Below are 21,084 nucleotides of genomic sequence, written 5' to 3'. Positions count from 1 at the left end.
TTGCTAGTGATACCCGGTGTCTCTCACACCTCTGTTTAGCCAAGGCATTGTAATTATAGCTAACTATATTAGGTGATAAACCTGTGCTTGTGTTGTTAAGTGTTTGTGGACACTGGTAGGCTATACTAATATCTGATCATTGAGATAATTATGAGATGGTATGTGAAGATAACTCATGGCCACACAGTACTTTTGACTTCCCTGCAGATTGTTTGCTCTTTGAGAAAGATTTACCTTGGATTTTTTTAACTCTCTCGGGCATTTACTTTTGAGACATAGTAATTAAATACAAGTCCACTTGCTTTTAGGGTGGACTTCCTTGGCATTTAGATGAATCCAACAACTTTTCTGGACTTCATTTGTCTGCTGAGTTCAAGGAAGTAGGTGTGGGCCGGTGGAGCAGGAAGGGACCAGCCTCAGAAATAACCACCCAATATTTTTTTATTTTACTGAGAGTCTTCAATGCCTAAGACAGTGGTGGTAAGATGGGAGGGCGAGAGAGAAAGCAGGGAACTGGACCAGGAAAGGCACAATTGGTAGTACGGTCTGACAGCTAGGTCAGCTGAGGGAATCGGCTCTGGCTGAAGTAAGAGTTGCTTCGAAAAATCTGGTTGGTGACCCGATTCCCCGACTCATCTTCGGTGTCATCGCCACTCGACTTTCGATGGGCATTCTGGTATAGCACAGCACACACACCTGTGAGCCAGGCAGCCACGGTGCCGGCAGCGAAGATGCAGAAGCCGATGAGCAGTAGGAAGATGTAGTCTTGGTGGTCCAGGTGTGTGATGCACATGTACTGGAGAGGGTTCCCCACCCGTGTGATGGGCCACCCTGACAGCTCAGTGGGCTCTGTGCACGTGGCGTTCTGGCCATCTATGAGAGAAACACAGCAGGCAGGGTGCTGAAACAGCAGGCTTCCCATCGTCCTAAGCCAAAGGGTAAGGGTAAGGGTGTTTGGAGCCCACGGGTCAAAGTGTGGCCTGTGGGCCAACAGCACTGGTGTTGCCTCGACCTTGTTAGAAGTGCAGACTCTCAGGCCCACACCAGGCTATCTTAGTTAACTGCTTCTCAACAAGAATCCCAGGGTATTTGGTGGCATACAGAAGTTTGAAAAGTGCTGTGCCCAGGACTATGTCTTACCCCCAGGCTTAGCTACATGCAGACCATGATAATGCCCTTTACTTAAAACCCTCTCTAACAGAAGGAGAGGGTTGGAAACTTAAACATGGAGTGTTGGAACTTTTGCACTAAGGTTAGCCAGCTGTCTCCTTTCTCTTTTTCAACCTATTTCATCCATCTCCTGGTCCCCTTCTCTGTACTGGAGCCTGAGCCCGCTCAGGGACTACTTTATGGTTTGAATGCTACTTGTCTGCCTAAAAGATGTATATATGGAAACCTTAGTTCTCAGCTGCTGGTGCTATTGAGTGACTGGCCCGTGAGGGGCTAACCTTGTGAAAGGACTCATTAGTCCATCAATGACATCACAGCAATGGGCTCTTTGTGGAGGGGGCTTAGTTGGAGGAGGTGGGTCTTAGAGGTGTGACTTGAAGGTTGTGTCTTTCCCCTGGACCCTTGCTCACTGTCTGCTCCCTGGCTACTGTGGGTGAGTAGCTAACTTTGTTCCACGCTGTGATCTCTGCCTTAATGCTCTGCTTGAACCCAGGCTCACAGCAATGGGATCAAGCCATTGTAGGCCGAAGGCTATGAAATAATCAGTCAAAGTAAATCTCCATTCCTTTAAAATTTTTTCTCTCAGGTATATTGTCACATTGATGAAAAGCCAATTGACAGAGACCATTAATATTGCCCGAGAGAATCAGAAACCATTTACCTCAACTTTAGGGAAGGACAAGATCCCTGGGAAAGTCTCTGGTGTGTTCTTTGTATGCAAGTCTGGGAAGCACAATGTGAAGACTTTGCCAGTAGGCAAAGCAGTTCTAGTCCTTAGCAATGCTATTGACACTCACCAGTTGGTTGAATCCTCAGTCCCTTTTAGCAGCTGATGCAGCTCCATGGATGCTCCTCTAAGTGCCTCCCTATATCTAGTAACACGTACTTTAGTATAGAGCAGAGGGGAAAGAGGCTTCTTGAGCTATCTACAGGATCCAATCCAAATCGTCACTTACTAGTCATGTGGATTTTGGCAGTATAACTCACTTCCTCTCTGGGCCCTATTTTCCCATCTCACAGGCACAGACTGTGATGTGTATTCTCAGGGTAGTTAGCAGGGTTGACAGGCATGGCTGAGAAGACAGGCTACTGTGCCAGGTGTGCACAGTGCTCGGAACACTGTCCTCAGCTCGGTTTTTCTAGCTCTGCGTTCTCTGCCTTGCTGATGCTGAGGTGTGTGTTGAGGTACCCAGGTAAACATGCCCGGCATATTTGTGATGAATAGAAAAGCTCCAGCCTAGAGTCAAGACCAGGGTTTTCCATCACCACAATCAATCATAACCATAACTGCTATTGTCTACGCTTTCAGTGTTGGCTGACCTATACATTTTATCTCATGTAATGCTTATAACCATCTTGCTGTTTATAATATTTTCATCTTTGTTTTATAAACAAGGAAATGGAGACTTAGGAAGTTCCATTATTTGTGGCTCTAGATAACTCAAAGGCTCTAGATAACAGAAAGCCAGGACTGAGCTGTTCCAGGGCGCGTAGAGACATGGGGACTAGAACCAGAAGACATTACAAAGAAGACTCTTCTAACTTTGGAGTAGGAACTGTGCAACTATGTGGTGGCGTTGATGTCCTTGGTGACAAGGAAGTTAGGGAAGTGGGTTTGCTGGGAAATCCAACAGAAGCTAGAGATAGGAGAATCATAGAGGAGGAGGCTGGAAGGACACGCGTGGGTGTGGGTGTCTGGAGAGAACAGTGGGAGGGATACCGTTCCCGCCCCTTTTCCCAAGCGGTAGGAGAGTTACAACTGGACGCAGATGAGCTGTTGGAGGAGGCTGTAAACCTGGGAGCACAATACTGTGCCACATCATTGCTTGCAGTGATCACTAAGGACAGGAGAGGAAGCCATTTCCCTCTTCACTGAGTGTGGCAAGTTACCCTGTGGGCCACCCTGCTCCAATTGATGGTGTGTATGTGGAGAGCAAAGGGTCTGTGAACGTGAAGACTTCCTGGGCTCTGTCTGAGAGTTCAAGAATGGAGCTGGGGGGAAGCTAGCTGCTGAAACTTCCAGGGTTCCATCCAGACAGGATTCCCAGGTCACCTGCTCAAACTGCCAGAGAAAGACAGATTTGAAAAAGGAAAACGTGGGATTCTGAGGGTCGGAGCTGTGTCTAGGGGTTTATCTCATTCTATTTTTAAAAAGATTTGGCTTTCAAATTGGGGCTTGGGCGGCAGAGATGAGACTAAACATTAAACACACACTTCCCCATTTCGGAGCATTAACTTTGAAAGGAGCAATTAGGCAGTGATTTTAATGCATTGTTAGGCTGCTGTGCCAGTGAGGGATGTGGGTGGCTCTGTTAGGAGGAGGCTTGGGCTTTTTTCTACAGTTCCCTTCTCTTCCCTTCCCCCATCACATCACTGTCAAGGTTGAGCTCTCTCAGTCTCTCTGCTCCATGCTTCCAAGTGTATCAGCTATGGTCCATGTCACCCACAAATGCTAAGCTGCTTCCCCCAGGTTTAGCTTTGTCTAGACTGATATGATCCCCTTGTGGGCCTCGGAATAACACCCGCAGCACCTGCTCTGGCTCAGCGTCTGCCCACTTCGTCCTTCCTTCCTTGCTGCACTCCTGGTAGCTCACTTTCTCACCAGTCTAAGCGTCTTAAGTTTTGATGGCATCTTGCCCTGGCCCTCATCTGCAGCTGGCTGTGTCCTACAGCTCCTGACATTGCCAGCCTCTTTCTTTAGTTTTTGCCTGATCAAGCTCTTCTCGCTCTGTGAGAACTAACCCTAAAGCATCTCTTCTCCTACAAGACCTTCCCCGGCGTCAGTCCTCCAGGTCACAGTACATGCGGTTGGTCGTCTACAGCCTGGCCTGGTATCATTAGAAAGCACAGGCCAAGTCTTCCCTGTGTGCGATACTTATTTACACGACTGCTTTTTCTAACTACCAGAGGGAGTTTTAGCTCTTGGAGATGTAAAATATATCTGATCTTTATTTTTATTAATAAGAGCTATTATTCACTGCTATTTGTAAGTATTTGGAGATTTTTTTTTTTTAGTAATTTGTAAAGATAATTGGATTCTAGTTAAATTCTTAAAGACAATTGGATTCTGGTTTAATTCTACTGTTGGTAGAAACATGTTCTGTCATTTTGAAAATCCTTAGAAATTTTTCGATGATTTGCATTATGGCATAGCATCAGGCCAATTTTAGTAAATTTTCTTTGTTCTGAAAAATACATTTATCTTTATTTAGTATATTGTTCTGTTTAACATCCCTTAGATTAACATCCCTTAGATTGTGGCACCTTGCTGACTTTTAAATTAAAGTTTTATCTTTGTACGTGTGTGTGTGTGTGTGTGTGTGTGTGTGTGAAGGCTGGAGGTTGACATCTTCTGTTAGTCTCTCTCTTACACATTTGAGACAGTCTCTCACTGAACCTGGAGCTCACTGTTGTGGCTGGTCTGGTCTGCCAACAAGCCTCGGGAATCCGCTGTCTGCACCCCCTCCATTACTGGGTTATAGAAATGTGTGGCCATATCTGACTCTCATTATGGCTGCTGGGGATCTAGTCTCAGGTCCTCATGTCTGAGCTGTAAGGACTTTACCCACCGACTCATCTCCCCAGTCTCCCCTGCTTACTTAATCTATAATTATCAGTTTCCCTGAGTTCTTGTTGGTTGTCTATTTGTTCCTGTAAGAAGGAATTTTACCTTTTATAGACACATTCTAGCTCCAAACCCTCACCTAACAGTCAGTGTTCCTTTTAGTTCTGTCCTATTTTAACCTATGTTTAAAAGATGCATAGAAAGTTATACCTTTGCTTTCCAGTTATTGACTAATAGCTCTCAATGTCAGTAAAGATTCTTGTTGTAAAGGGTGCCTTCCCCTTAGTGTGGCTGGACTGGATTCCTTTTGGCTAGTGCTTGCATTGCTTATCTTTTCCATTCTTTTAGTGTTTCAGTTTTCCTATATTTAAAGTATGTTTTTGTGAGCAACTTACAGCTGGGATTTTCCCTCCTCCGAAGCTAGTAAAACTTTCTGTCAGTCCACTGACATTTTGTATCTAGTACTTACCTGTTTCCATTTATGTCCCATTTCTTTACTTTTTTGCCTTCTTGTTTTATTATTTAAGTCTACTTTCTTAGCTTGTTAGTAATGTATTATTTTTCTAGTCTGATTTGGTGACTTCAGAGATTATATACCTGTGTACTGATGGTGGGGTATTTGTGTGCCAGTTACCACATGAATCATTTATAAGTTTAGCTGTAAAACCTACTGTGAACCAGCTTGGAGGGTTGATTTAAATATTGCCAGGCTAGGGAACGAGTAAACTATAGTCTATCCTTCCCTCTTACATAGGTCTGCCACATGCTATCCTCTGACCAGCTCCAAGGGGCTCCTTTCTCATTATGGATGTGTATCTAGGCCCTGATAGCCCTTCTTTCAATTACTCCAGTGGGCCCAGAGCATCTGCCCCAGTTAAAACTCCCAGGCACAATTACAGATGTTATTAATGTTTAACTACCTGAGAATAGTTCCTCAGGAAACATAAACTATCATCTTGTTTATTTCTGCACAGAGCATCTTACTCACAGGCAGTAAACATGTCTTCCAGAACCAGGTGTGTGCAGACACCAGGGAGTCTGTGCTTCAGAACCACGTATGAGCTGTACAAGGCTATGAAGCCTCCCTTTGAACTTGGCCTCCTTCTCAGAGGAACCTTTCTTTGGCCTGCAGAAAAGATCATAGTTCTGGGCAAGGGCCATGCTCCAGATGTCCAGGTATTCGGTAGAGAATTTGTGTGCTCGGTGAACTCTCTTGGCTTTGGTGGGGATGAACTTCAAGGAGGTGGCAGGGTACAAGGAGAGGACAGAATTGGAGGACATCCCTTCAGTGATTTCCCGAAACACCAATTTTTATTTTTTTCCATTTCTTTTCCTTCCTTCCAGGTTCTTTCTTTTCTTCCCTGCTGTATTTAGGATTCGATGTAGGGACTAGTGCATGGTAGGTAACATTTGTCACTGAGTGAGATTCCTAGCCTCTTTAAAATAGTTTGAAATAGAGTCTCATTGGGTTTCCCAGGCTGTGAACTCATTCTGTCTGTATTCCAGGAAGGTTTGGAATTTAGCAGTCCAACACTAAAGCTGGTGGGCGGGCAAGGCCTCCGCCATGGCTTTAAGAATCTTTTTACTTCTGACGTGGGTTCTACTTTGCCAGCCAGGATCTCTGTCTCTTCAGCACCCCAGTGACCTTCCCGTGATGTCCTAAGTCGGGCTCACCAAACTACAACCTGTCTGTTTTCATAATCTTTTCTGTCATTAAATTACTCTGTGCTGGCTAGATTCATGTCAACTTGACACAGCTAGTGTCATTTTGGAAAATGGAACCTCAATTTAGAAAATGACACGACCAGATTGGCCTGTGGGCAAACCTGTGGTGTACCCTCATGGATTACAAGCAGTTTATAACATTCCAGGAGTGAAGGGCACTGCTACTCCCCAGTGGACCAGGAAGAAATAAAGAACTCTCCTTGTGCACATCCCATATTCAAGGCATAAGCAAACACTGGGTGCCGCCTTCACTATTTTGTGCCTCAATTCTTAGTGTTCTTACCACGTGCAGTGTTACCCTGGTCTGAGTCACCATCCTCCCTCACTTACCCCCGGTTTTTGACAACCTCTCCTCCATACAGCAGGAGCCAACTGTCAATCACAAAGCATGTTACTACTCTGCCAAAAGCCCTTCTAGGCCTCCTTGTCACATTAGAATACAACCCAGCACTTCCGTGGCTTGTTTGCCGTGTGGCCTGCCTTCTGACTAGTGGTTTCTGTCTGTCCTTTCCTTTCCCCTGTTTTCCTCTACTCCAGCCATGCTCGCCTTCTAGTGTGTTAGACGCATTCCATCTTAGAATCTTTACTTCCGCTCGTCCCTTGTCTAGAAAGACTCTTCCTTACCTCGCTTCTGTTCTCCGTGGCTTGACCCTCAGTTTATTCAGCTCAGAAGTCATCAACTGGAGACCTCCTGATCTGAAACAGCTTACCAGAGCTTCTGTGCTTGGCCCTCAGAGTCCTTTATGCTAAACCTTCTTCCCTTTGCTGTTCTCATTTTGTTTGAGTTCGATGATAGCAGAGACCGTGATTCCCCATACGTGTATTTAATGGTGTGTTCTCTAGTCCGAATTACTAACACTCATGGTCTCACAAGAATCTGTTGCTCAGGAAACTCAAGAGTTGGGCTGGTTATCCTTAGCCTTCTTAGCACCGCTTCTTCAAGAGCACTGGGAACACCAGGAATGGGAACTAACAGGACTTGTGACTGGGCTTGAGATTCCTAAGCTGACCGGAAGAGAGGATGGACGGGGCTCTGGGAGGGTGAAGTTAGGGTCAGCGGGTTCCAGCTGGCCCTGACTCCCACAGAGCTCTTCACCCCAAACATGCGCAGGTATCATTGACCTTTCACACAGCCCACCTTCTATTGCTGTTAATTGTAATAGGCTAAATTAGAAGTAAAAATGGCTTCTAAATAGCCCCCAGCTGTGACAGACTGTTCCATAGAAAAAGAGCTGGATGTAAGGCAACCAGAGAAGACCCCAACTACATCTCAGTAGCTTATAAGAGTTACCTTCAAGCAGGCAAAGCTAAGGTGGAGTTTGGCTGCTGCTGCTGTTATAAGGTATTGGGGATCAAATTCAGGGTCTCACAACTACTCAATAAATATCCTACTACCAAGAAATAGACTGAACCCTGAAACACCTGCTGTTTGTTTTGTTCTTGAGACAGGGTCTCACTGTGTAGCCCTGATTGACCTAGAACTTGATACAGACCAGATTAGCCTCAAACTCACAGAGATCCTCTTGCCCCTACCTGTAGCCTGAGTGTTGGGATTATAAGTACATGGATGGAACTGCCTGGTTTGAAATTACTGTGTCTTTCATTTAAAAACTACTTGACTGGGCTGAAAAAAATAAAATTTCATTCAACCCAGGCCTATCATGGCAAAACTACTTGCTGCTTATATGAACAAACGTGAGGACCTAGTCTAATTAACAGCTACTAGACTTCATCAAGGATCTAAGACCAGGAACACCTACAAGTCAGAATGTAGCAACTCCAGCATTCACTAAATCTCACACACAGGCAAGATTAGTAGCTAAAAAGATGAAGTTAGAGATATTACCTCTAACTGGGGGGCAGTATGTGATTATCTCCTGGTTGAGCCGTGAGGACATGCAGTGTCACCCCCAATTGACTTGGCCTCCGATATGCTCAGAAAATTAACCAATCTCAACAGAAATCACCCCAGTCTTTGTCCAGTTTCTGTCATCTTGCAGTGCCCCCCCCCCCAAGCAGCTTAGTGGCTGCCCACGCAGGTCCCCCATTGTCTCTGGAAGCTGCCCTGACCACTTTCTTCTGCAATAAATCTTTAGCTTTGGAAGTTCCCTTTGGTCTCTTTAATTTCTCACTTCCCCTTAATACAGTTTGCTTTTCCTTTGCTTATACTCCCGTGAGTTCACATATTGAACCATCATGAGCATGAGGCAATGAACTAGAGAGCCTCTGTCCCAGGTTGGCACCTTCAGTTCTTGGGTCACAGCTCTCTGGACCCCAAATCCTCACTGCCCTGAAAGGAACTGCATTTCTGCCATGGTGTGCTGTCTCACCGCAGGTCTAAGACAATGAGGCCAATTGATTATGAACTAAATCCTCCCAGCTCTGAGCCAATATTCACGTTCTCATGCTAAGTTGGAAATGTCAGGTATTTTATTATGGTGGTGGGAAGATGACTGAGCAAGTGTGCAGCTCAATGTATCTCCCACAATCGTCTTAGCTAAACCTTAGGAGTTATCCTGTAATTTTCTCTTCCTCCAATTTTTCCAGTTTCATTCATTCATTGATGCAGTATTTATTGGGCATTTTCTTTGTCAGACTTTGTGCTATCTTCTAAAGGTGCAGGCATACTGTCATAGTTCTCCCAGTATATTAAGAAGATAAGTTAATACAAATTTATTACCTACGCTTTTGCCAGGGAGGAAGTATAAGGAACCACGAGAAGGCCAGTTCAGTCCTAAGTCCTATTGTTTCTACCTTCCAAATTCTTTCCTACGTCTCTACACCTCCATTCCCACTGCTGCTAATAGGCCTCCTGTATGTCTACTGGAGCTTAATTCCTAACTCTGTCTCCAGACTTGCCTGCCTTTCAGGGCTTCTTCGCACGATCCATAGCATGGTTCCCAGATAATTATTCAGGGTCAGTTAGGATAGACCCTCATCTCACTTTCTAGTTGCATCCATCATGCTGGATCCAGGACAAGGTGTTCTTCATCTGCAGAGAGGAGGAGACTCAGGCCGGCTGTCTTAGTAAGCCTTGTACTGAAGCTTTCCAGAAGCCTGAGTTTGCTGGGTAGTTTGAGAACCCACATGGAGAAACCTGGTGCTTCACAGACTGAAACAACTTACTCTCTGGGATCCCCTTTGGGTTGAGTAAGGGAGTCTATCAGAATCACTAGTTAGCCATTCTTTTGGGGGGTGGTTTAATCACTTCCCTTTCTGCCCCTTTACTGCTCTCAGAAAGATGATCATCTAGCATTAAGGCCAGGGAATATTTTATAAGACATGATAGCCAGGCTGGCAGAACAATTGATAATGTTTGAACCATCTGCTGCATAGAAATTAGTTCTCATTTTCTCTCAACTCCTCTTCCCACATCTGCCTCTGGTCTTTATTTCAGTCTCTCTGGTGGAGGAACCTGGAGCTGGGTTAACATTTATAGTGAAATGGTGAAAGACCTGAATTCATTCTGGAAATCTAAGTTTTGACGCAGCTAAGGGTGACTTTGTATTGGTGTGTTGAAATGGGGCCCATTATCCCATTACAGCTGCCTGGATACCGGATGAAATAGCCTCAGAATGAAACTAAGATGTTCTCTGCTCAGATGCTTCCAAAATGATCTGGACCAGAAGCAGCACATGACCCAACCCCTCTGCTCCCTGCAGATGTCCCTTAGTTGCTTTGTGTACCCACCTCTGTGACACCCTTGCCTTGACTTTTGGGCCCCACCACTGGACTCGATTGGATCTGCCTAAGGACTACAATTTAAGAGTTGACACAAAGGACCCTCTGTCCTAAAACTGCTCCATTCTCAATTCTGGTCTCCAGTCACTTTCTGAATTCTTAATTTCTGATTGTTTCCTGTCAAGCTGCAAATGCCCGAGAGGGAAACATTTCAAAACATTGTTACCCATTAGCATCTCAGTGTGAATTAATTTCTCCTCTCCTTGGAACAGCCCCAGAAACTCTAGAACACAGAATATTGACAACATCTCTCTGAGAAGTGGCCTAAGCACACTTGTTTTGGTAGTTGGATGACTCAGAACTCAGAGTGTGGGATTTTTGTGCTCATTAGAGTTGAAGGATCTCTGTTTGGGTGTGTCAGGCCTGAGAAGAAAGACTGGGGCACTGGCTTCCTTGTGGCAGAGGACAGTTGAGGGAGCTTAACACTGGCAGTAGAGAATGCCAGTTAGAGGCTTCCTGCTTCTTAATTCCCTTGCTAACTGTGGTTGTAGGCATCTTCCCTAGGAATACCTCCATATCCACTTTTCCCCACGTGCCCTTGTTTGCCTGGGATCCTGTCTGCTGAGCACTGCTCTCTTCTATCACCAATGTCTAGTTTTTCTATTTAGGTACGAAGCCTGCCAGATGCAAGGGTCTTAGAGAATTTCAAGTTCTCTTCTCCCACTTTAAAGGCAAGAAGGGTGAAGGAGTAGATCTCCTAACGTTGCCCAGTGGGGTTGCTGCAGCTTTCTGGCTCTCCACTCTGTTTTACAACTGTCTCTTCTGTCCCTAGGTGGTCTTACTAGGCAGGAATTAGGACCTCTTTGTGCCACAACAATCTTCACAGATTTTGCATATGTAAGAGTATATTAAATGTTCTAGAGGCAAATAGGTTGATGTGCACAATAACAAAAGATGCTATAAAAACGGAGAATAACCTGAATACATCCATGCTGGGCCAGACCCACTGGTCACTTACCTGTGAGGACACTGGCTATAGGTTGGGTATGAAACAGTTCCTAAAATCTCATTTTGACAGCTTGATCTTCAATGCAATGTTCAGCTGTGGGGGCTTTGGGAAGTGATTGAATCATGTGCTCGCTGACCTAATCCATGGGTTAACTCATTGAGGAATTCTTAATTTGAGGCCATTATTGGAAGGAAATAGAAACTAAAATGTGGGGCCTTGTAAGAAGTAGGTCACTTTGTTGTGGATTCTTTCTCCTTTATGTCTCCGCCATAAACCTAAAACCATGGAGCCAGTCAACTGTGAACTTAAATCTTTGAAACATAAACCCAAACAACTTTTTTCTCTTTTAGGTTGTCTTCTCAGACATATTATCACAGCAAAACAAAACAAAACAAAAACCCCAAACAAACACCAACCAACCAACCAACCAAATAGCCCTTCCAACACAAACCTAACACACTAGGGATTCTAAAGCCTCAACTTCCCCAGTGTTGCGAGAGCCACTATCCTGTTTGGCTATCAAACAGACATGAAATAACAATCAGAAATGCAGTTCTAGGGTACTTCAAATTTCAAGAGCTCAATAGCCACATACAGATAATGGCTACTGTATTGGATATCACATATAGAGTGTTTCCAGTGCTGCAGAAACAACTGTTCGGCTGCCTTGGGCCAGACTTTGGGGGCAAAGGAGAAACAGACATAGAGACCTGGAGCTCAGAGCTGAGTGAGGTTGTGGAGAACATCCTAGAAATATTTAAGCCTGTCCCACTAGGGCAAACAAATATCCCGGAGAGAATTCAATTGCCACTCTCACCTTCAGATAGCCCTAATGACTGGAAAATTACAGCTTCGGCCAGGAATTAGTTCACCTACTTGCTGAGCTGGGCTAAAAAGGAACTGGAAAGCACGCATCTGTTTTTAACCCTGTACTCGCCAAGGCTCAGCAGGATACCTGACCACTGGCGTATCAGGACATGCTTCCATTTCTGCTGTCCTCTGCATTTGCAAAGTGAACCGTATAAGACTGAATGCTTTAATGCATCTGGTTAGAGTGTCACTGTAGGATTTTGTTTGAGTAATACTTTCGATAATAGTGCCAAGTGTCTTGCTAATTTGGGAAAGTTCCAATATTCCTGTTTTGTGCAGTATTATGATGAATTGAGGTGAGCAGAACATTCCAGTTTCCTGCACAGCCTCACTTGCAGGGGGTCCCCTGAGGCCAGGATGTGATATAGGAGAAGGACATATCCTCATATATTTTCTTAAGACCCCTTCATTTTCTTTCAGCATCTCTATTTCCTTCAAGGCTTTCCACTGCTGCAGAATTTGTCTTACTAATTAGAGATCCCAATAGTCTATCCCTTCCTCTTATAGGAGAGCTGATAACAGTGCAAGGATACTTGTATTATTCTAACTCAGGAAGTTAGTATTCTTGCAGGGACCTTTTCAAAGTCATGGCATTGGGGATGTGAATATCCTTTATCTAACTTCGGCTCAGTAGTAGGCAGCAGTTGGGAGGGAGTATTGGAACGAGGCTTTGCTCAGCAGTTGCAAGTTGCAGGGCTATGCCTCCCCCCCTGCCCCCAGTTGAGCTGACTTTCTTGCCTACTTCCCTGGAAAGCTGTGTCCATCTATAGCTGCCTCTAGAAGTGGGATTTTCTCTAGGGTGAGCTTTAAGATCCAGACTCAGTGCAGGCACAGCTACCTTGGGTGCTAGTCTACTCTTGAGTCTCATAAATCACTGATAGGTAACCAAGTCTTGATTTTGATCTTCACTTTGACTTTCTGAGAGTCTGTGTTCACAATTTATCTAATATTCAACTCCTTCCAGGAGTCCTCTTGCCTCTTTCCTTGTGCATTACAACTCTGGGATTTAATGATCACTTTCCCAAATTCTATGCACACCCAATCTGTGTCTCTATAGTCCTGTTTCCTGGACAGTATTTTGTGTGTTGAACCTTCCTGAAGTCTACTCCTGTTCAACAAGCCACTTGGCCGACATCTTCTCTACAGTACTGTGCATTTCTCTTATGTCTACAACTGTTTACACAAAATTTATGAAGTGTCTCGCTTAATGCTAACAGCAGTTCCTGAATGTTCTCATCTCATCATTATGACAACCTAGGTAGGCTGGTGCTATTATTATCCATGCCTTAAAGATGAAGTGATAAATTGAAGGTCAGAGAGGTTAAATGACTTATCTAATATCTTATAGATAGTATCAGGCTGGGATTATAATCCAAGTCTATTTCTCTTCAAAACCTGAGCTCTCGAGCAGAAGGAGAGAGAACATGAGAAAGAAAGTCAGGACCGTGAGGGAACCTCCATCAGGCGACAGATGGGGAAGGTGACTGAGCCCCACATTGGAGCACTGGACTGAGCTCCCAAGGTCCTGATGAGGAGCAGAAGGAGCGAGAACATGAGGGAGAAAGTCAGGAACGAGAGGGGTGCGTTCTCTCATGGAGACGGTGGGACAGAACTAATGGGAGATCACCAACTCCAGTTGGAATGGGACTGATGGATCATGCGACCAAACCCGTCTCTCTGAATGTGGCCAACAGCGGGGGCTGACTGAGAAGCAAAGGACAATGGCTCTGGGCTCTGATTCTTCTGCATGGATGGGCTCTGTGGGAGCCTTCTCAGCTTGGTCGATCACCTTCCTGGACCTGGGGGGAGCTGGGAGGACCTTGGTCTTAGCATAGAGTGGGGAACCCTGATGGCTCCTTGGCCTGGAGAGGGAGGGAGGGGAGGTATGGGTGGAGGGGAGGGGAGGGAAGGGGGAGAAGGAGGGGAGGGAAGGGGGAGGAGGAGGGGAAGGAGGGGGGAGGAGGAGGGAAGGAGATGGAAATTTTTAAATATAAAAAAAATAAACCATGAGAAAAAAAAAAAAAAACCTGAGCTCTCAGCACTGGGCTTGGCTGTCTTGCATGGTGACTGCCCATCACTTGTAGCCAAGGTTGATATAAGTGTGTGTCCAGGCATATACTGGCTCCAGTTTTATTTAGGTCTGTTGTGCCCCAGACCTTGAGACACATATTTATGGTGCTGATCTCCTAGAGTCACATGAGTCTCCATATACGGCCCCTTTGAGCCTGGGGTTAGTTAGACTCATTGGCAATTGTTCGGTAATGGAAGTCACTCAAAATACATTTGAAGGGATGAACAGATGAACTAAATGGTAGCATGGTAATCTGCTAGTTCTCTGCTTTTTAAAAAACTTATGTTTTAGATCCGTATCTATTGCCATGCACAAAACTCAACTTCACATGGATTAAAGACCTCAACATAAAATCAACGACACTTAACCTCATAGAAGAGAAAGTGGGAAGTACACTTGAACACATTGGCACAGGAGACCACTTCCTAAATATAACCCCAGTAGCACAGACACTGAGAGAAACAATTAATAAATGGGAGCTCCTGAAACTGAAAAGCTTCTGTAAAGCAAAAGACATGGTCAACAAGACAAAACGGTGCCTATAGAACAGGGAAAGATCTTCACCAACCCCATATTGGACAGAGGGCTGATCTCCAAAATATACAAAGAACTCAAGAAATTGGTCATCAAAAGAACAAATAATCCAATTAAAAAATGTGTACAGATCTAAACAGACAACTTTCAACAGAAGAATCTAAAATGGCCTAAAGATACTTAAGAAAATGCTCAACATTCTTAGCCATCAGACAAATGCAAATCAAAACAACTCTGAGATTCCATCTTATACCTGTAAGAATGGCCAAGATTAAAAAAAACAGAAAAACAAACAATAAACAAAAAACCACTGATGACAACTTATGCTGGAGAGGATGTGGGTAAAGGAAACATTCCTCCGTTGTTGGTGGGAGTGCAAGCTGGTACAGCCACTTTAGAAATCAGTATGGTGATTTCTCTGAAAATTAGGAAACAACCTACTTCAAGACCCAGCTTTTGGGTATATACCCAAAGGATGCTCAATTGTACCACAAGTACATGTGCTCAACTATGTTCATAGCAGCATTGTTTGTCATAGTCAGAACCTGGAAACAACCTAAATGCTCCCCAATCAAAGAATGGATAAGGAAAAGGTGGTACATTTACACCATGGAGTACTACACAGTGGCTGGGGGGTAAATAATGATATCATGAAATTTGCGGTCAAATAGATGGATCTAGAAAACATCATATTGAGTGAGGTAACGCAGACCCAGAAAGAAAAATATAATAAAGTGGCTTTTAGACATAAAGCAAAGAAAAACCAGCCTACATACAATTCACAATCCCAGACAACCTAGACATCAAAGAGGATCCTAAGAGAGACATACATGGATCTAATCTACATGAGAAATAGAAAAAGACAAAATCTCCTGAGTAAATTGGGAGCATGGGGGTCATGGGAGAGAGTATAAAGGGAGGGGAGAGGAAGGGAGAAGAATGGAAACAAATATATAGCTCAATAAAAACTATTTAAAAAGAAAAAATATTTTATTTTATGTGTATTTTACGTGTTTACCTGCATGTATTGTAAGTGCACTGCATGTATGCAGTGCCTGCAGAGATCAGAAGAGGGTGTGTCAGATCCCATGGAACTGGAGTTATAGAGAGTGGTTAGCTTTTCTGTGAGTGTGGGGAGCTAGGGAACTGAATACAGGTCCTCTTCAAGAACAAGTGATCTTACCCTGAGACATCTTCCCAGCACCTCACTTCTTGCTTTAGAAGGTACGTGTTGACTGACATTGCAGCGACATCCTGCCCTTCATACTGCACTACAGGGACCATACAAATGCTAAGAGATAGTATCTTCTCGCATCAACAGAACATCGCTTTTACAAACTGGATTCTCCTTTACAACCAGGATACTTTGTTTGTGTCACTGACGTTCTTCCTGTGTCCTGAACTGTGGCTATCTGGGGGAGAAGTGTGAGTTACATTCTAGAACATGTCAAGCTCACCATTTTGCCAGCAAATGTAGGATTTAAGTCGGAGAGATTGCAATTGAGAGTTCACCAGGGATGTTAATTGATAGCAAAAGTATTTCTACCCTGTAGAATAATTAGAGGAGAGTCAAGTGAAATAATGCCTGCTTTGCGTTAAACGTTACTAAACGATGAGAGGCATCTAGTGAATTTTACTGTGTGTTCAATTTGGTGTATGTTTGTGTGCCTGTGCATTTATACATGTATGTATGCTATATAGATGTAATTCATACACACACACACACACACACACACACACACACACACACATATATATATATACTTATATATGGTGATACCTACCTTGGTGTTTGTGTATATGTTCATGTGTTTTATGTATATTTACATACATGTATGATCATGATTTTGTTTTTTGGTTTTTCAAGACAGGGTTTCTCTGTGTAACAGCTCTAGTTGTCCTGAAATTCACTCTATAGATCAGGCTGGCCTTGAACTCACAGAGATCTGCCTGCCTCTGCCTCCCAATTGCTGGAATTAAATGCGTGTGCCACCACCTCCTGTCTCATGCTCCTGTTTGTGTGTGTGTTCACACATGTGAGAAAGTGCGAGGAAGAAGGAGGAAGAGGAAGAGGAATGAAAGGACGAATATGAGCTTGAAGAAGATGCAGATGAGGACCAGCACTAAAATAGATTTCTCCTTTTAGAGTTTGGGGGACTATGTGAAATCTGTAAAGGTAAAGGAATATTGCAATTACTTTGTGGTAGTGACTGTTAACCAAAAAAAAAAAAATCTTTAGTGAGTCCTAAGAAGTAGACAGATATGAAATAAACTAATTTAGTTATAGTTAACTAGCCAGATGCAAGATGATAGTGATATGGTTTTCAGATTTAAAAAATAATGCATTATCATAAAGACCTTGCTATTGCATCTATATTCCCCGAAGGTCTGTGTGTTAAGAGGTTTGACCCCCTACAGTCCGTGCAGATGTTAGTAGGTGGAGGAACTTGTGCAACTCTGTGCATGCCCTTGAAAGGGATATTGGAACCCCAATCCCTTCAGTAGCTTTCTCTGCCACAGGCTTTCACTATGACACATTGCTTTGCTTCGGGTCCAAAAGATCATGGAACCTTCAAAACTCCGAGCCAAAATAAGTAGAATTTTTTTTTCAGGTATTTTGCCAATTAACCCTAAACTGCATAGCTCAGACGTCAACTTGAAATCAATTAAAATAAAAGCATTTATTAGTGGTGTGATTTTGGTCAAGCCAGCCTGTGTCCTCATCCTCATCCAATGACAGGATTAAAAGTATCAGTTTTGGTCTCTTCCACAGGCTAATGGCACAGAATTTGTCTAAGGTTTGGTGTAATAGTCAAGCAAAGAAAATAACACCTGTGAAGAAAAGCCATTCCTGTTGCAGAGATATCAGCAATGAACAGGAACAATGGGATCACATTTCTCCAAGAAGTGGTCTGGAAGACTAATCTGAGCCTCTGGACAGCAGAGGGGATGAGTAGATCCGTAGTTGTGGGTCCCAGTGGCTCGTAGAGGAAAACGGTGTTTGCCTTTTATCCATGAGGGATTTATGAGCTTGGCAAGACAGATTTGCCTTCTGCTGTCTTTGAAAACATGCAGTGAAACAGACCTGTTTTATAATCTTGTTCAATTATGGATTGAATTGAATTAGTCAAGGAGTCCAAAGGAGTCAGCCTGAAAATTCTGAGAAGACATAACTGTAAAAGCAGAATTTGATTAAGAAGAATTACATGAAGGGTGGAAGCTTGGTGAATTGCATGGTAGGCCTGGGAGCTGGAAGAGGGGGTGAATTGCCATGGCGTAGTCAGCTAAGGTAGGAAGTTGCCCTGGCAACCTGGTGGCCGCTAGTCAAGGAAAATTTGCCTGTATACTTGGATCATACAGATACATGACTTGCACAAGGTTGGGCCTGTCAACGTTCTGTGGTGGGTGGAGAGGGTCTCCTAAGGGTCTCCTAAGGTCTTACCTCTACCTGAGGAGCTTTTGGCAGTTAGTGGTTACCAGGGAAGGGGAAGACATTTTCTTCAGCGATGTAGCCAATGATAAGTTACCCATGTTCCTGTATTCCTATAAATACCTTGCTATGTTCATGTGAACAACTCTAATTAAACTCATCGATCTCTCTGTCACACACACATATACATATGTGCTCAAACACAGGACATGAAGGAAGGGAGGCTAGCTGGAAAGAAGACAATTAGTAGGAATGGAAGGTGGGGGAGTGACCGTAACATATGTGATTAACAAGTGATAATTAACACATTTGATCCATAAAAATGTGTATGTGGGGATTTGGTTTGGTGTAATATTCAAGCAAGGAAAACGAGACATGAGGAAAAACTGTCCCCATTGCAGAGATTTCACTGGCTGTGGCCAGATAAATCTGGGGATGGGCAGGAAAAGGTGATCTCTTTGCACCAGATACATACACGAACTGACAGGAACACTCACATTTAGGAACTACATTTAATACATGGAAGTTGACTGTCTATTAGAGTGATGGATACAAGGCATTCTCTGACTCTTAAGGAAGATGGCCCCTGCCTTCAATCTTAGTGCTATTGGGGAGGCTTCTGACAGTTACAGTTCCTTCTTGTTGATTCTAACCATTCCAGCTCAAGTCTTTGGCAGACAAGTCAGATGCCTTCTTAAATTCTGCCTGGGAATCCTGGTTTGCTTCACTCTAGTGTACCCTCTGTCCGGAAGGCTTTTTAAGACATGGCCACTGAGAGGTCTGGAGGGCAGATTTTTCCTTGTGGTCATCATGTCCCTCTTCCCACAAGTTCTTGCACTGTCATTCTTGGTCAGGAATTGCCAAGTGGGGACAATACCAGGGGCTCAGGGCTTTCTGTAAGGGGCTTCATTTTTCTGAAGCTCTGGCTTCCCTGAGGTTGAAGGATATAGCAGAGCCCCTGGGAAGAAGCTGTGAGGCATTGGGGTACTGAAAGAGCAGTGGCAGAGAGGCTTGGGTCAGTGCCCAGAGTGGTAGCACCTAGCTTGGGACTCTCCCGGGTCAGGATCTAACCCTAGCCTCAGTCAGCTCGACACTGAGCACTGTGATCCCTCTGAGTCACACTCCTCTCTCCTTCCTAATGAGCTCAGCATTTCAAAACAAATCGACTTTCCTTCTCTCCTGTCTTCTGCTGTCCCTCTAGCTCCTGTGCCCTCTCCCCGGGGACTTTCCCTTCCATGTCTTGCATCCAGCTGGAATCTCTCTTACCTCTGAATGGCGGAATTTATTTTAGACTGTGGGAAAATTCAGTGACTGCATTAATCAGATTAACACAGTGTACCAGTGCAGCCCAGTGTCCCTGAATTATCTGTTACCTTACAGCTACAATACTTAGCATTTACACACACTTTTTTTTGGCTACAATTCTGCAAATTATGTAATATTATCAGTTTTATGGATGGGAAACTGAGGTGCAGAGAAATGAGATTTTTCTAAAGGCAGACAATAGTAGGTGACACGTTTGAACTCTGAATTCTCATTCCAGAACCTTTCCTATGAAGCCTATTGCCTCTCCCATCACCCCAAGGAGGGGCCAGGTCAAACAACAACAGTGCTTTGAATTGTTTTCACCCAGCTTTCCCTCCCATTCTGACCAGCTTTTGACTTACCTTTTCAGAAACCAACTCCTCCTATTCCATCACAGCCTCTTCCCCACTCCCAATCAGTCCCTCACCTGGGTGGTCCATTTTGGACACTAATAAGTAAATGGCGAAGTTCAGGAAAGAACAGTTGCACTTCCAGGGGTTTCCACTTAGATACAGGGTCTGGAGTACCACCAGGTGGTGCAAGGCATCGTGATCAATGGTCCGCAATCCGGTGTTCCTGAGGTCCAGGTACCTCAGAGAGCTGGTGTTGGCAAAGGTGTATTTGTCAAGGGACAACAGGTGAGGGTTGTTGGAAATGTTCAGCCGCACCAGGTTGCTGAGCACCGAGAAGCTGAAAGGGGAGATGGAGGTTAGGTTGTTGGAGCTGAGGTCAAGGTAGATGAGTTTGAAGACCCCGATGAAGGTATAATCCATTAGCTCTCGAATCCGGTTGTTCTGACAGTCCAGGTAAACAAGGTCACTGAGGAATCCTAGCTGCAGAGCTGGTAAGCTAGCGATTTTGTTATTGCTCAGAAGTAGCCTCCGGGTGTTGAGAGGAATGTTCAGTGGGTATTCCATTAGCTGCATACCTGTGCAAGATACTTCTTGGGCTTGACACAGACAATCGACTGGGCAGTTGGACCCTGATACCAGCCCCATTCCTAGAGAAAAGAGTAACAACTGGGGGCCAGTGCCTGAAGCAAGGGACATAGTAAGAAGCCACAGTTCCCCTCCTTCTACCTTCCCGAGGGCGGGCACAAGCTGTCCTGATCTGAAGGCTGCCGAGGGGTGGGGCAGGGCAGGGGCTGGGTGCTGGAAAAAACTGTAACACTCTAGCTTTGTGCAAAGCAATTTTCCATTACAGGAGAACTGAACAGAAGTTGAAACGCGAGGCCCAGTGCCCTGCTGCCGGCTTGGTGACTCTGCTGCTTGCTCAGTCCGGAGTGCTGTTGGAAGCTTGCCCACTTGGCGACTTTGAAAGGTCTCACCCTTTCCCTGCCTTTGTAAGTGAAGGGGAGCCAGGGGAGAGCCACATGACAATGAGGTTGCCAGTTGACACTTTTGTGATGTCAGCAGCCTCAGGAGACTGCCAGGCAGAGGGAAAGGTTCTTCTCAGCTCTTCTTCTGGGTGGTGTGGGGTGTTTTGTGTATGTAGGTAAGCTTGCTCTCTGGAGGAGTTGGGCATGTGGCTGCAGGGGACAGGCGTGAGGGAACTGTGTGCATGTGTGTGCCAGTACATGCTTGGAGTGTTCATACCAGTTCCTCACAGACGTGTCGGAGAGGATTTGACTAAATTGGAGCCCCTAACTCATAGGGGGGACCTGGGATGCCTCCAGCCCCATCATCCTTTCTGATGAGCAGCTCTCAGAGTGGGTATTTTCATAG

The 21,084-nt window shown here is 44.6% G+C and overlaps 1 protein-coding gene across 1 annotated transcript; it reads right to left on the bottom strand.

Moving 5' to 3' along the window:
- Window positions 1–553: 553 nt before the first annotated feature.
- Lrrc52 (leucine rich repeat containing 52) lies at window positions 554–20,409 on the bottom strand. The gene is made up of 2 exons (XM_038348552.1): window positions 19,788–20,409; window positions 554–873 (listed from the first exon to the last, which is right to left on the bottom strand). Exons 1-2 carry the CDS (start codon window positions 20,407–20,409, stop codon window positions 554–556), a joined length of 942 nt encoding a protein of 313 aa, XP_038204480.1.
- Window positions 20,410–21,084: the final 675 nt, after the last annotated feature.

Source organism: Arvicola amphibius, chromosome 12 (genome assembly GCF_903992535.2).
Source record: "Arvicola amphibius chromosome 12, mArvAmp1.2, whole genome shotgun sequence".
In the NCBI taxonomy this organism is placed as follows: Eukaryota; Metazoa; Chordata; class Mammalia; order Rodentia; family Cricetidae; genus Arvicola; species Arvicola amphibius.
The sequence above is the reverse complement of the archived record's forward strand: the minus strand, read 5'-3'. Positions and strand labels throughout refer to the sequence as shown.

What these genes read in the sequence shown, in the direction of transcription:
- Lrrc52 (XM_038348552.1), bottom strand. Translation starts at nt 20,409, where the DNA reads ATGTCCCTTGCTTCAGGCACTGGCCCCCAGTTGTTACTCTTTTCTCTA. An exon ending in GTCCAAAATGGACCACCCAG is followed by an intron (nt 874 to 19,787) that starts GTGAGGGACTGA and finishes TTTCTCTCATAG; the next exon opens with ATGGCCAGAACGCCACGTGC.